The 12,122-nt window shown below is 45.3% G+C and overlaps 1 protein-coding gene across 4 annotated transcripts in view; it reads right to left on the reverse strand.

The window, feature by feature from the left end:
* ARHGEF12 (Rho guanine nucleotide exchange factor 12) overlaps positions 1–12,122 on the reverse strand; it is a 92,602-nt gene that overhangs the window by 49,322 nt on the left and 31,158 nt on the right. For 3 of the 4 annotated variants that reach the window (XR_009419966.1, XM_059488478.1, XM_059488480.1), the window contains exons 2-4: positions 3,393–3,416; positions 2,629–2,717; positions 1,170–1,226 (exon numbers count right to left, since the gene is read on the reverse strand). Coding sequence is in view for 2 of the 4 variants with exons in the window: in XM_059488478.1 (XP_059344461.1) it covers positions 1,170–1,226; positions 2,629–2,717; positions 3,393–3,416 (170 nt within the window). In the remaining 2 variants the exon portion in view is untranslated. The remainder of the gene's footprint in view (positions 1–1,169; positions 1,227–2,628; positions 2,718–3,392; positions 3,417–12,122) is intronic. The other variant, XM_059488479.1, reaches the window with a different exon arrangement.

Here is a 12,122-nt window from a genome sequence, read left to right on the forward strand (position 1 = left end):
AGCAATTTGCTGAGCAGATTAAAATCAGAAAGTGTCACAGACTGCTTTCAACATGAATTAAATATTAAAAAAAAAAAGTAAAGGAAAAGAAAAACAACCTATGGCTGGAGTCATGGAAATAAGAATTGGAAATAAGAAGTGCAGCCAGATTCAGCCCAAGTCCAAGGGGCTGAAGATGCTGATAGGATCCAAAACACAACTTGTGAATCCTTACTGCCTTCTAGATCCTAAGGCCTAAATGCAAATATCTCCAGGACTGGAAGTGGAACAAGTCCCCAGAGCAGGGGGATTTCACAGCCCCAAGAGTGACAGAGCTGGAAAAGCTGAGGGAGCACAGAGGCCCCTCATGGTGTAGGGACAGCACCAGGATGGGTGGGGATATTCCCATCAAAAACTTGGGGCTGGGAATATCAGTTTACTGCCCAGGAGTGCAGGGTCACTCCCTCTCTCAGGGACAGGGAATAAGTTCACATCCTTCCATTTATTTAAATTATTCACAGACACATTTTTCCATTTCTGTCAAAAGGAACCGACAGAGATCCCCTACAAACAATGACTGAGAATATGGCCCAGACTTTCCTACAAGCACAAAACCCTTTGGGATCTTTGCCTCAGTGCCAGGAGCACCCAGTGACACCTCCACAGGTGCCAAATTGAACATTTTCCAGCCACAAGCTGAGAGCTGAAGCAGAATGGAAGGGCAGCTCTGGCTGTTCCTGGGCTGCAGAGCCTTTCCAGGCTGAGGAAATCCCTGCTGGATGCTGGAGTCAAACCCCTTAAATACAGCTCCAAACCCTGTCCCTGCTGCTCACATCCCCAGTAAACCCTGCCTGGGTTAGGAGTGAATGCCTAAATGGGTCAAAACCAGCTCAAAACCCTGTCCCTGTTTCTCCCCAGGGCCTGAGGGCAGCACAGCCACCCTGGCCTGGTGGCCCTGCTCACCCGGCAGAAGGAGCAGCTCAGGTGGACACTGACACCTCCACAGGTGCCAAACTGAAAAAATAACAATTTTCCGGCCGCTAGCCCGCTACAAGCTGAGAACTGAAGCAGGATGGAAGGGCAGTCCCTGCTGCAGAGCCAACCATGCAGATCAGGGGAAGGGAGAAGCCTGGGAGTCACAGACAGGAGAAGCAGGAGCTGCCCAGGGGGAGGCTGCAGCTTTGGCTTACCATACGTCTCGGATCTACTCTCCTCAGAACTAGACTTTGTCTTCTTGGAGGAGCTATCTGCACGAGAGCAGGAGAAAAGGAGAGAGAGATATAGAAAATATGGAGACCAAACATGAGGAAAAAAAAAAAAAAAAAAAAACTTCATGAAAAACAACACAGACTCGGATTTCTCGGGTTAAATCGTGCAAAACACAAATAAGATGTGAACAAAACACAGGTGGAACATTTGGAATAAGGGTGAATAATACAGGGAGACACAGGTAACAGCACACAGAATCTGTTACAGGAGCTAGGACACAACCACAGGAGCTCTCTGCAGTAAAACAGATAAAAACCAGTCCAAGCACAAGGCAGTGTTCCCACCCCAGAGTCAATACCCAGCACAGGCACAGCAGCTCAGCATCCTCAATTCACCCCTTAAATAAAAGGGTTTTCTGCAGGCTGCACTGCAGAGTTCCCCTATCAAAGCACGGGGTCAGGTAACAGCTCTCAACTCTGGAGTGACTCCCTGCAAATTAAGATTACAGCATTCCTCAGGTTTGTTTCTGGAGAAATTAAATTCCTTCCACAAAATGAGTTCACAGCCTGGGAGCTCCCCCAGCCTGAAATAATTTTACATTACCTGTCCCAAAGGACAAAGGAAAAGAAGATGAGCACTAAACCAGCTTTTTTTTCCCCATTAAATGAGCATTTAAAGCCCTTTTTAATTTATTTTGTGCACACTGGAATGACTCATGCAGCCAGTGGCAGAAACCATCACCAGGGTGGTTTATAAACATCGGCCTTGTGCACAAAAATCCCCACATCCTACAAGCTGTGCCCCCCTTCCATTCACCTCCCTAAGCCCCAGGGAAAATCCCAAATGCACAAACAGGAAAAATGCACCTTGCATGGGGCCAGGAGGCCCAGGCAGGAATTCCATGAGCAGGCACTGGGGGAGTGCTCCAGAGAGAACAAAAATCCTGTGTGCACACTCATCTCCCTAATTTAACTAAAATAAAACCAGGCTAAATCACAGGACAGCAAACCCTTTAAAATGAAACGTTTATCTTCAAATGCTTCACCTTGGGAAGCACAAATTCACTTTGCAAGGGGTAAAGAGGGATTAAAATCGACTCAAGAACAAAAGAAACCCCCCCCAAAATTAAAACCCCAGCAGGAAAACTCAGCCCTGGCTGGGCCAACCACATCCCAAATTCAGATTTCACTACAGAACTCCTCACAGCTAATTACAGCCTTTGCCTCCTGACTCTGCTGAAAGTGGAAGTTGTTGTAATTATTTACTGATACACTAATCCAGGTTGATGATGAGGGCGTTTAAAATCAAGCCCACATTCACTTCAATGCCCACACTGCCTCTGCAGAACAACACAGCTCTGAAAACCACATTAAAATCATTTTTAATCGATTTCCCAGTGCTTTGTTTGGGTTTTTTTTCCCTGGAATTTTGGGATTTTACCTGTGGGGTCGAAGTCGTGGGTGCTGCTGCAGCGCTCAACCTTCTGCTTCTTGTCTGCTGGAGACTCTCTGCTCAGAATGCTGCCGTGTCTGGGGCACAGAAAAGCAAAATATCCTCACACCAGAGCCCACAGGAGCAGCCTGAGCGCTCACACAAAGCTCACCCAGCTCTGCCTGCTCGCCAGAAATTGACATTAAAGCGCGGGCATCGAGTTGCCTTTAAAATATTTATTCCCAGGCTGAATTCAGAGGGGAAAATGATCTCCCTTGCAATCTCTGGGAGGGGATCCAAGGCTCCAGGAACAGCCTTGGTAACAGCAAGTGCATTCTCTTTAGCACTCAGCATCAGCCCATGTTTTATCTTAAAAGCCAAATAAATTTAATGGAAAAAACCCTCCTGAAGTCTTAACCCTCCCAGCAAACTTTAAATATTCCAGCATGCCAAAATTAAAGATTTAGGATCTCCCCAGAGGGAAGCACCTGTACCCAGTGTCCCTTTCCTTCCCTGAGCATCTCAAAGCTCAGGTAACAAGTCACAGAATGCAAATGCTCACCCCATGCCAAGGACACCACCAATAAATCGATTTTTGGCACCTCATCCCCATCTGGATATTGATTTCCTCACATCTGTAATGGGCACTACAAGCTGTGTTTGTGTATATATATATATATATATATTTCAAAAACTTTTAAAAGCATTCCTCCTGCAAAAATGCTGCAGCATAATTTACAATACAGACAAAAAAGCAAATTTCAGGAACTCACCTCGAAGGTTTTTTGAGAGGAAACCTGAAAAGAAAAAGAAAAAAGAAGTTTAATGAACTTTTCTTTATCAATGTTAGGTACTGATATATTGATATCAATATTGATATTGATATCAGCATTAGTGCTTCAATACAAACAGTTATTTTACACTTCTGTGGTACCTTCACAAAAAACATCTCTATTTTTATGGAACTCCATAAACTTGACATCTTTGAGGTAATGCAACAAAGCTGAAATTAAGTTACCTATTCCAAGTAGTATTACACACACAGATAACAAAAGGAACAAAGCTCAAGGGAGAACAAATTATATTTGCATTTTTAACAGAGGAAAACACAGCATTTATGAATCCAGGAATTTTTTTTTTCCTTGAATTCCTGACAGAACAAGGTGGTGCCATTCACCAAAACTTCTACTCTCATAAAACAAAATTATTTCCTTCCCAGACTCAAAAGCTCAGCTCCATTCCTACTCCATTTGTGCTTTAGATCCTTCACCAGGAAGGCAAAACACACATTTGGAGCTGTGCAAGGCAAGAACAGGTAACTTAAATCACTTTTTGCTCTAAATGAAGGCTCTGCAGGTGCTTTATAGCTGATAATTTCCCACTATATATAAAATAATTATTCTTAATGCATTTTCTCCTATTTATATACAATTTTCAGGAAGCGCTGGGGCGAGGGATTAGAGGGAAGAAATTCAACTCAAACACCACAGAGGTGACCAGGGCAAGAAATGACCTTTTAGTTTAAATTTTATTTTATATTTTTAGTTGAAACACATCAATTTGTCCATGACAAATGGTCCCCAAATCTGGATTAGCAAAGGACAACAGGAGAGGGACTGGGATTCACAAATTCACTGGGAGTCAAGAAGGAGCAGAAGGGACAGAACCAGAGCACACAGCCTCGAGCTGCACCAAGGGAAATTCAGGTTGGATATCAATAAAAAGCTTTTTCCAGCAAGGGTGATAAAGTTCTGGAATGTTCTGCCCAGGGAGGGGGTGGAGTCCCCATCCCTGGGTGTGTTTAACAAAGCCTGGATGTGGCACTGGGTGCCAGGGTTTGGGTGAGGGGTTGGGGCTGGGTTGGACTCGATGATCTCGAGGGTCTCTTCCAACCTGGTGATTCTGTGAATTTCTGTAAATTCTGTAAATTTTATGAACAGCTCCAAAGCCAGGCTCAGGGGAAAGGAGACTGGAGCCAAGGGGGGTTTGGAATTTCTCCCAAATGAGTGAAAAATGAGAGGGAACAGCCTCAGGCTGGGCACAGCAGGAATTTCTCCCCGGAAAGGGTTTTTTGACACTGGGAGGGTCTGGAGCCCCCATCCCTGCATTTCTGTGGCCCTGAGCTGAGACACAGCCCCATCCCACAACCAAACCACTCTCCCAGAGTTTTCCAGACCATTCCAGCCAAGATTGCAGCACAAAACTGCCCCAAATGCTCCTCCTGTCACCTCCTCCCCTCCATAATTCCACCTGGAGCGGCCCGGGCAGGAAAAGCCCAGCCCTAAAGCTCCAGGAGCTCCCTCGCCATCACCTGAAACCCCTGAGTGGCTGCACAGAGCCAGCCCAAGCCCTGTCTGGGAGCCAGAGCTGTGCCATCAAGGGTGGATACACCCAAAACTGGCCAGCTCCCACACGCCAAGCCCCTGTGCAAACATGCACTAATATGGAACTCCAGAAGGAGCATCTGATGACACATTAGGCAAGGGAAATTAAAATGCTGTCTGCCTGTTCCTGAAAATAATTATCCACAGCAAGACACTTGCCATCTTTCAGATAACAGCACTGAATTCAGCTGAACTACAACAGCAGCTTCCAAATTAAGGGGGTAGATAGGGCCTGTGATTGCATAAACAGCAAAAAGTTAATTAATTAAAGGCAAGAAGTGGTAATCCTCCTTCCTCCTGCCCCCAAAAGCTTTATTTTAATCTTAAAAGCCTGGGAAATCCACTCTGATTCAAACAAGAAGCATCCTCTCCTCGTTCTGCTGTACCTGCAAAGCCACATCTCTGCAGCATCCCATCCCCCAGTCAGCAATTGCAGGCAGGGAAGGAGGACCCAGTGCAGGACAGACAGCTTGAAGCCCAAAGGAAAGCAAACAAAAGTCATCTCAGGCCAATCTAACCCTGCCTGAACCCTGAGCAGCCAGCAGATGCAGAGTAATCAAGTCTTACACTGAAAAGCAAAAAAGAGGAAAAAAAAAAAGGAATCCAGGGAAAGATAGGAAAAGATGCTTAGGATGAATTACACCCAATTTTTTATCTGATGCATTTGAACTTCTGAGCTGCACAAAACACCACTAGTAAATATTTTAGTGAAGCATTTTAGTGACCAACTTGATCCTAGAGAAGTTCTTATCAGCACCCAGAACTGCTGCAGCACCAGGCAGAGCTTGTGGATAACCCAAAGTGAGTTCACTGCTGGACCTCTGGCCTGGTTCAGAGCTCTTTATTACCTGTGAAACACTCATGTCCTATTTTCCAGGCCCAGAAGTTGTGCAAAACCTTTCTGCTTATTATACTGGGCTGGTGATTAATTATTTAGGAAGGAACTTTAAAGTTTTTGTAAACAAAGCAGCTCTGCAAACACCGGAACCTTTTACTGCGCTGTGACGTTACCGGTGAACGTCCAATTCCTGTGGGGTGGGAGCCAAAATCCCCATTCCCAACCCACAGCTGTGCTCACAGCTGGATGGCACAGGGGGTCAGGCTGGGTTTGGGGAATCCTCCTGCCTGGGAAGGGACCCCATTCCAGGGCTGTGCGCCCGCTCCAGGGCTGGGACCCCATCCCAGGGCTGGGACCCCATCCCAGGGCTGGGACCCCATCCCAGGGCTGTGTCCCCGCTCCAGGGCTGGGACCCCATTCCAAGGCTGGGACCCCATTCCAGGGCTGGGACCCCATTCCAAGGCTGGGACCCCATTCCAAGGCTGGGACCCCATTCCAAGGCTGGGACCCCATCCCAGGGCTGGGACCCCATTCCAAGGCTGGGACCCCATCCCAGGGCTGTGTCCCCACTCCAGGGCTGGGACCCCACTCCAAGCAGTGCTGGAGCCCCTTGGCTCAGCTTCCTGAGGTTCCTTCTTGTCCCACGCAAGCAGGGATGGAGGCAGGGACAAGATGGGGAGCCAAGAAGGTGACAGGGACAAGCTGAGGAGCAGGGATAGGTTGGTGAGCAAAGAAGGAGGCAGGGAGAGGTTGGGAACAGGGATGGGGGCATGGAGAGGTTGGAAGCAAGGATGGACACAGGGACAGGCTGGGGAGTAAAGAAGGTGGCAGGGACAGGTTGGGAAGTGAAGAAGGAGACAGGGACAAGTTGGGAAGGAAAGGATGGAGGCAGGGACAGATGGGAGCAGGGAAGAAGGCAGGGACAGGATGGGAAGCAAAGAAGGAGGAAGGGACAGGCTGGGAGCAGGGATGGACACAGGGACAGGGTGGGAGCAGGGATGGACACAGGGAGAGGATGCGGAACACGGATGGAGGCACAGACACTGTGGGAGCAGGGATGGAAGCAGGGACAAGTTGGGAAGCAAAGAATGAAGGCAGGGACAGGATGGGGAGCAGGACAAGAAGGTGGCAGGGACAGGGTGGGAGCAGGGAAGGAGGCAGGGACAGGATGGGGAGCAGGGAAGGAGGCAGGGACAGGATGGGGAGCCAAAAGGTGGCAGGGACACTGTGGGAGCAGGGATGGACAGAGGGACAAGTTGGGGAGCAGGGAAGGAAGCAGGGAGAGGTTGGAACAGGGATGGACACAGGGACAGGATGGGGAGCAGGCATAGGTTGGTGAGCAAAGGAGGCAGGGAGAGGTTGGGAGCAGGGATGGAGGCAGGGACAGGTTAGGAAGCAAAAAAGGAGGAAGGGGCATGGTGGGGAGCAGGGATGGACACAGGGACAGGCTGGGAGCAGGGATGGACATGGGGAGAGGATGTGGAGCAGGGATGGAGGCACAGACACTGTGGGAGCAGGGGTGGACACAGGGACAGGTGGGAGCAGGGAAGGAGGCAGCAGATGATCCCAGTACAGCCTCTGGGTGCTGCACAAGCACCACTCCCCACCCTCTCCTGCCTTTCCTTTGCTTCACAGGTATTCCCTAAAATCCATGGATGGGCTTTGTCCAGCCAGGCTGAAGGTGAAAGCTCTCCAGCCCCCAAAAATGTCCCTTCCTGCATCTGAAATCATTCCTGGGCACTGAGTTATGAAATCACAGAAGTTTCAGGTGGAAGACTGAGCTGAGCTGAGGCTCCAACACTGATCCTGGCTGGGAGCACTCAGCAGCACATTCCTCCCTTCTCCCATTGCCCTGCACACCCCCTGGAAGCCGTTCCTCATTTCCCAAACACTGTGCCACCACAGCAGGAGGCAGAGTAAAAATGGATAAAACCCAATCAAAGATCACAGAGGAGCTCCTGGGAGTTTATCTGTGTTTCACTGCAACTGATCCTCACTTGGAAATTACATTCAATCTGAAAGCAGCCCTGAAAAATCCCCTCACCGTGCTACAGCACCCAGCACAACATAATTCAAATTAAAATACATTTCACCTCCTACTGTAAACAGCAGCAAGAGCAGGGTGTGGTGAACAGCTGGAGCCTTCATTCCAAATGGAGCTGGCAAGTTTAGGCTCCACGATAAAAACCCTGTAGACATTTTGTCTGATAACTGATGAACATCAGCACATTTTCAAACGAGTTGTTCCACTCTCCCAAACACCAGCACCAATTAAAAGCCAAGGCAGATTTTGTTTTTTAAAACGCTGGGCCCTGAATAATTTGAGTCATTTAAATGCATCAAATGACTAAAAGTGTGTCTTCTTAGTCATGCTGCATTAGGAAAATCTATTTAAGTGAGGAAAATACACCTACAAGTAGCAACAGCGTGGATTAAACATCGGATTTCAGGTTAGCTCACACAGAGGCCTAATAACCACCTTGAAGTCAAGCAGAAAAAGGTGATTTTATAACTTAATGTGTCAAAAAAGAGGAGAGCAGGGAGGATTCCCAGCTTCCAGCAGTACAAAGCATTCCATTCTAGCCTGGGAGGATGAAAATATAGCTGACCATAAATAGCACAGCATCCAGATAACCATGTTGGGAGTTTTTTGGGGTTTTTTTTTATTTTCCCTCCCCTACTAAAATATTACCAGAATTCAAGTATCTGCTATCTCCAAAACTGATCAAAGAGAAAAATATTTAGATTCAGACAAGGGCCTCAACCTTGGAAATATTTATTCATGTGCCTAACTTTAGTTCCAGGACTGCTCACATGCCTGAAATGAAGCCTGTGTGTGTTTGCAAGGAGAAATTACTCCAAGTTGTGCCCAGATGAGTAAGAAATGTTGTGAAACCCATGCAGAAGAGAACAGCCAAAAAGTGCTTGCTTGACAGAACTAATCTTTAATTAGGAGATGAACAGTTGCAATAGAAGCTGCTTCAGTGCTTTATTAGTTTCATTTAAATAAGATGTTGCTTGTTGCAGAAAAACCCTCTGAATGAATTATAAATTTCAAAGGAAAGCAGCCAACACAACTGATCATGCCAAATTCAGGAGGAGAAACAGTCCAGGGCTGATCATTGATCTTTTTTAGGGATATATTTAGAAGGAGAAAAGGAAAACCAAAGGTTATCTCAAACTCCCCCCAATAAAAACCAAAAATTCCGGATTTTTAAAATCTCATCCTAATTCAGGATGTTTCCACCAACTCAGGAGTCAATGAGAAGCCTTTGGCCACCATCAGGTCCATGGATTTTGGTGAAAAATGATTTTAACTCGGTCAGAATTCCAGAATGGTTTGGGTTGGAAGGACCTCAGAGCTCACCCTGCCATGGCAGCGACACCTTCCCCTGTCCAGCCTGGCCTGGGACACTGCCAGGGATGGGTGCTCAGGATTTTGGGAATGCTGAGCAGATTGTTCTTTCCTCTTGTTCACACATCCCAGACACATCCTGGAAAAACCAAATTCTGTTCCTGGGTGACAGGTAAAAAAAAAAAATCACTGAACAATTCCACGACTATTCCTATTCATCCAGCTCCTTTAATACCCATTAAACTTCACTTTCAACACCATGATTGGACCTCACTGACAGCACTCAGAGAAATTACGCATTTTTTGCCTAAATCTAGAAGGTTTTAAATGGAGGAGACAGAATGAAGGAAAAGGAAAAACAAGGAAAAGGAAAAGAAAAGGAAGGAAAGGAAAAGGAAGGAAAGGAAAAGGAAGGAAAGGAAAAGGAAGGAAAGGAAAAGGAAGGAAAGGAAAAGGAAGGAAAGGAAAAGGAAGGAAAGGAAAAGGAAGGAAAGGAAAAGGAAGGAAAGGAAAAGGAAGGAAAGGAAAAGGAAGGAAAGGAAAAGGAAGGAAAGGAAAAGGAAGGAAAGGAAAAACAAGGAAAGGAAAAACAAGGAAAGGAAAAACAAGGAAAGGAAAAACAAGGAAAGGAAAAACAAGGAAAGGAAAAACAAGGAAAGGAAAAACAAGGAAAGGAAAAACAAGGAAAGGAAAGGAAAAACAAGGAAAGGAATCTGTTTCCAGGGTTGTAGAGGCACAGATCCACCAGAGCAGGATTTTAAAAGCCCTGACCAAGGTTTCAGGGGAGAGGGCAGCACCAACAGGAGCTGGAGGCAGTTTTGTGTCCCAAGGGAAAGTCCTGGGACAGCCCTGACCCAGCACATCCCCTCCATTCTCCTCAGCATGAACAGCAGCTTTCTGCTGGGTCATCTTTGCCACGGATCAAAGCACAGGAGCTCAGGAAAACACTGAGGTTTTTTCCCTAAATTAAAAAAAAAAAAAAAAACAAACCCAAACCCATTGCATACTGATGGCAACAGACTGGAAAACAAGGATCCAAATGGGATTCCTGGGAGGTGTCACAGCCCAGGGATGGAATTTTGGGACCTGCAGGGAGGCAGAACCCAGGGATGGATTTTTGGGACCTGCAAGGAGGCAGAGAGAAGGAGGCGGAGCCCAGGGATGGATTTTTGGGATCTGCAAGGAAGCAGAGAGAAGGAGGCAGAGCCCAGGGATGGATTTTTGGGACCTGCAGGGAGGCAGAGAGGAGGCAGAGCCCAGGGATGGATTTTTGGACCTGCAGGGAGGCAGAGCCCAGGGAGGCACTGCGAGCTCTGTGTTATTTTTGTGGCAGTCCAGGCAGCACAGCTGACACAGTGACTCATGGAGGAATCCTCCCTGGCATTGTTGACCTTGCACTGCTGACAGCTCATGGACAGGAGTGCAGCCTCCAGAAAAGAACATGGGGAATGTAGGGAAGGGATTGGAGAGCCCACAGAGCCAACACCTTCTGTGCCAACCCCCCTGAACAGCCCCAGCGCTGCATTTGCCTCAATAAAACATCAGCAAATGCCTCCCACTCAATATTCCATCATTTTTCAGCCACTAATGTCTCCAGCCATAACGAGAATATGCCATTCCATTTTCCTGTTGGGAGAGAAAATGCAGAGTAGCCAACAGGGCCCATCAGCATATTCCTGATGGATCCGGGGATGGATCAATGCAAGGGACTGGTGCCATGGCAACCAACGTGCTGAGCAAAACACTTAAACTGGGTTAAGATGAATTTGATAAAAAAACAAAGTCTGGAAGGCTGGCAAGTTCCATCTGTATGATGGGGAGGGTCAGGGCACCAAGAGGGAGGTGTTTCTAAGGAGAATTTCACTGGTGCCTTCACAGCTTCCTCTTGGAGCTTTAAAAAAATTAAATATCTATATTAAAATTAAATAAATAAATAAATAAATATAAAATAACTATGTCTATATAAAAATGAAATATCTATATAAAAATGAAATATCTATATGTAAATATCTATATTTTAAAAAATGAAATATCTATATATAATATCTCTATCTATATAAAAATGAAATATCTATATATAGATTATAAATATATATCTGTATCTATAAATATCTCTCATTCTTGTGGTTGAGGGATTCATCAAGAGGAGTGAAAAGAAGGGAAGGAGAATTCCACAGGGAAAGAGAATTCCATTGGTGCTTTGCCTTCATAGTTTCCTCTTGGAGCTTTAAAAAAATTAAATATCTACATAAAAAATTAAATATCCATGTATTATATCTATATAAAATTAAATATCTATATTTTAAAAATTTAATATCTATATACAATATCTATATATCTGCATAAAATTAAATATCTATATATCAATATATAAATATCTATCTATAAATATATATCTGTATCTATAAATATCTCTCATTCTTGTGGTTGAAGGATTCATCAAAAGGGGTGAAGAGAAGGGAAGGAGAATTCCAGGGAAGGAGAATTCTACAGGGAAAGAGAATTCCACTGGTCCTTTGCCTTCACAGGATGCTTCCACTTGGAGCTTTAAAAAATTAAATATCTATATAAAAATTTAAATAACCATGTATTATACCTATATAATAATTAAATATATATATATTTTAAAAAATTAAATATCTATATATAATATCTATATATATCTATATGAAAATTAAATATCTATCTATCAATATATAAATATCTATCTATAAATACACATCTATATCTATAAATATATCTTGTGGTTGAGGGATTCATCAAGAGGGGTGAAGAGAAGGGAAGGAGAATTCCACTGGTGCCTTGCCTTCACAGCTTCCTCTTTGAGCTTTACAAAATTAAATATCTATATACAAATTTCTCTCTCATTCTTGTGGTTGTGGGCTTCAACAAGAGGGGTGAAGAGAAAGGTGGCAGCATGAGAAGG

The sequence above is a fragment of the Ammospiza nelsoni genome, chromosome 24, assembly GCF_027579445.1.
Source record: "Ammospiza nelsoni isolate bAmmNel1 chromosome 24, bAmmNel1.pri, whole genome shotgun sequence".
Taxonomy (NCBI): Eukaryota; Metazoa; Chordata; class Aves; order Passeriformes; family Passerellidae; genus Ammospiza; species Ammospiza nelsoni.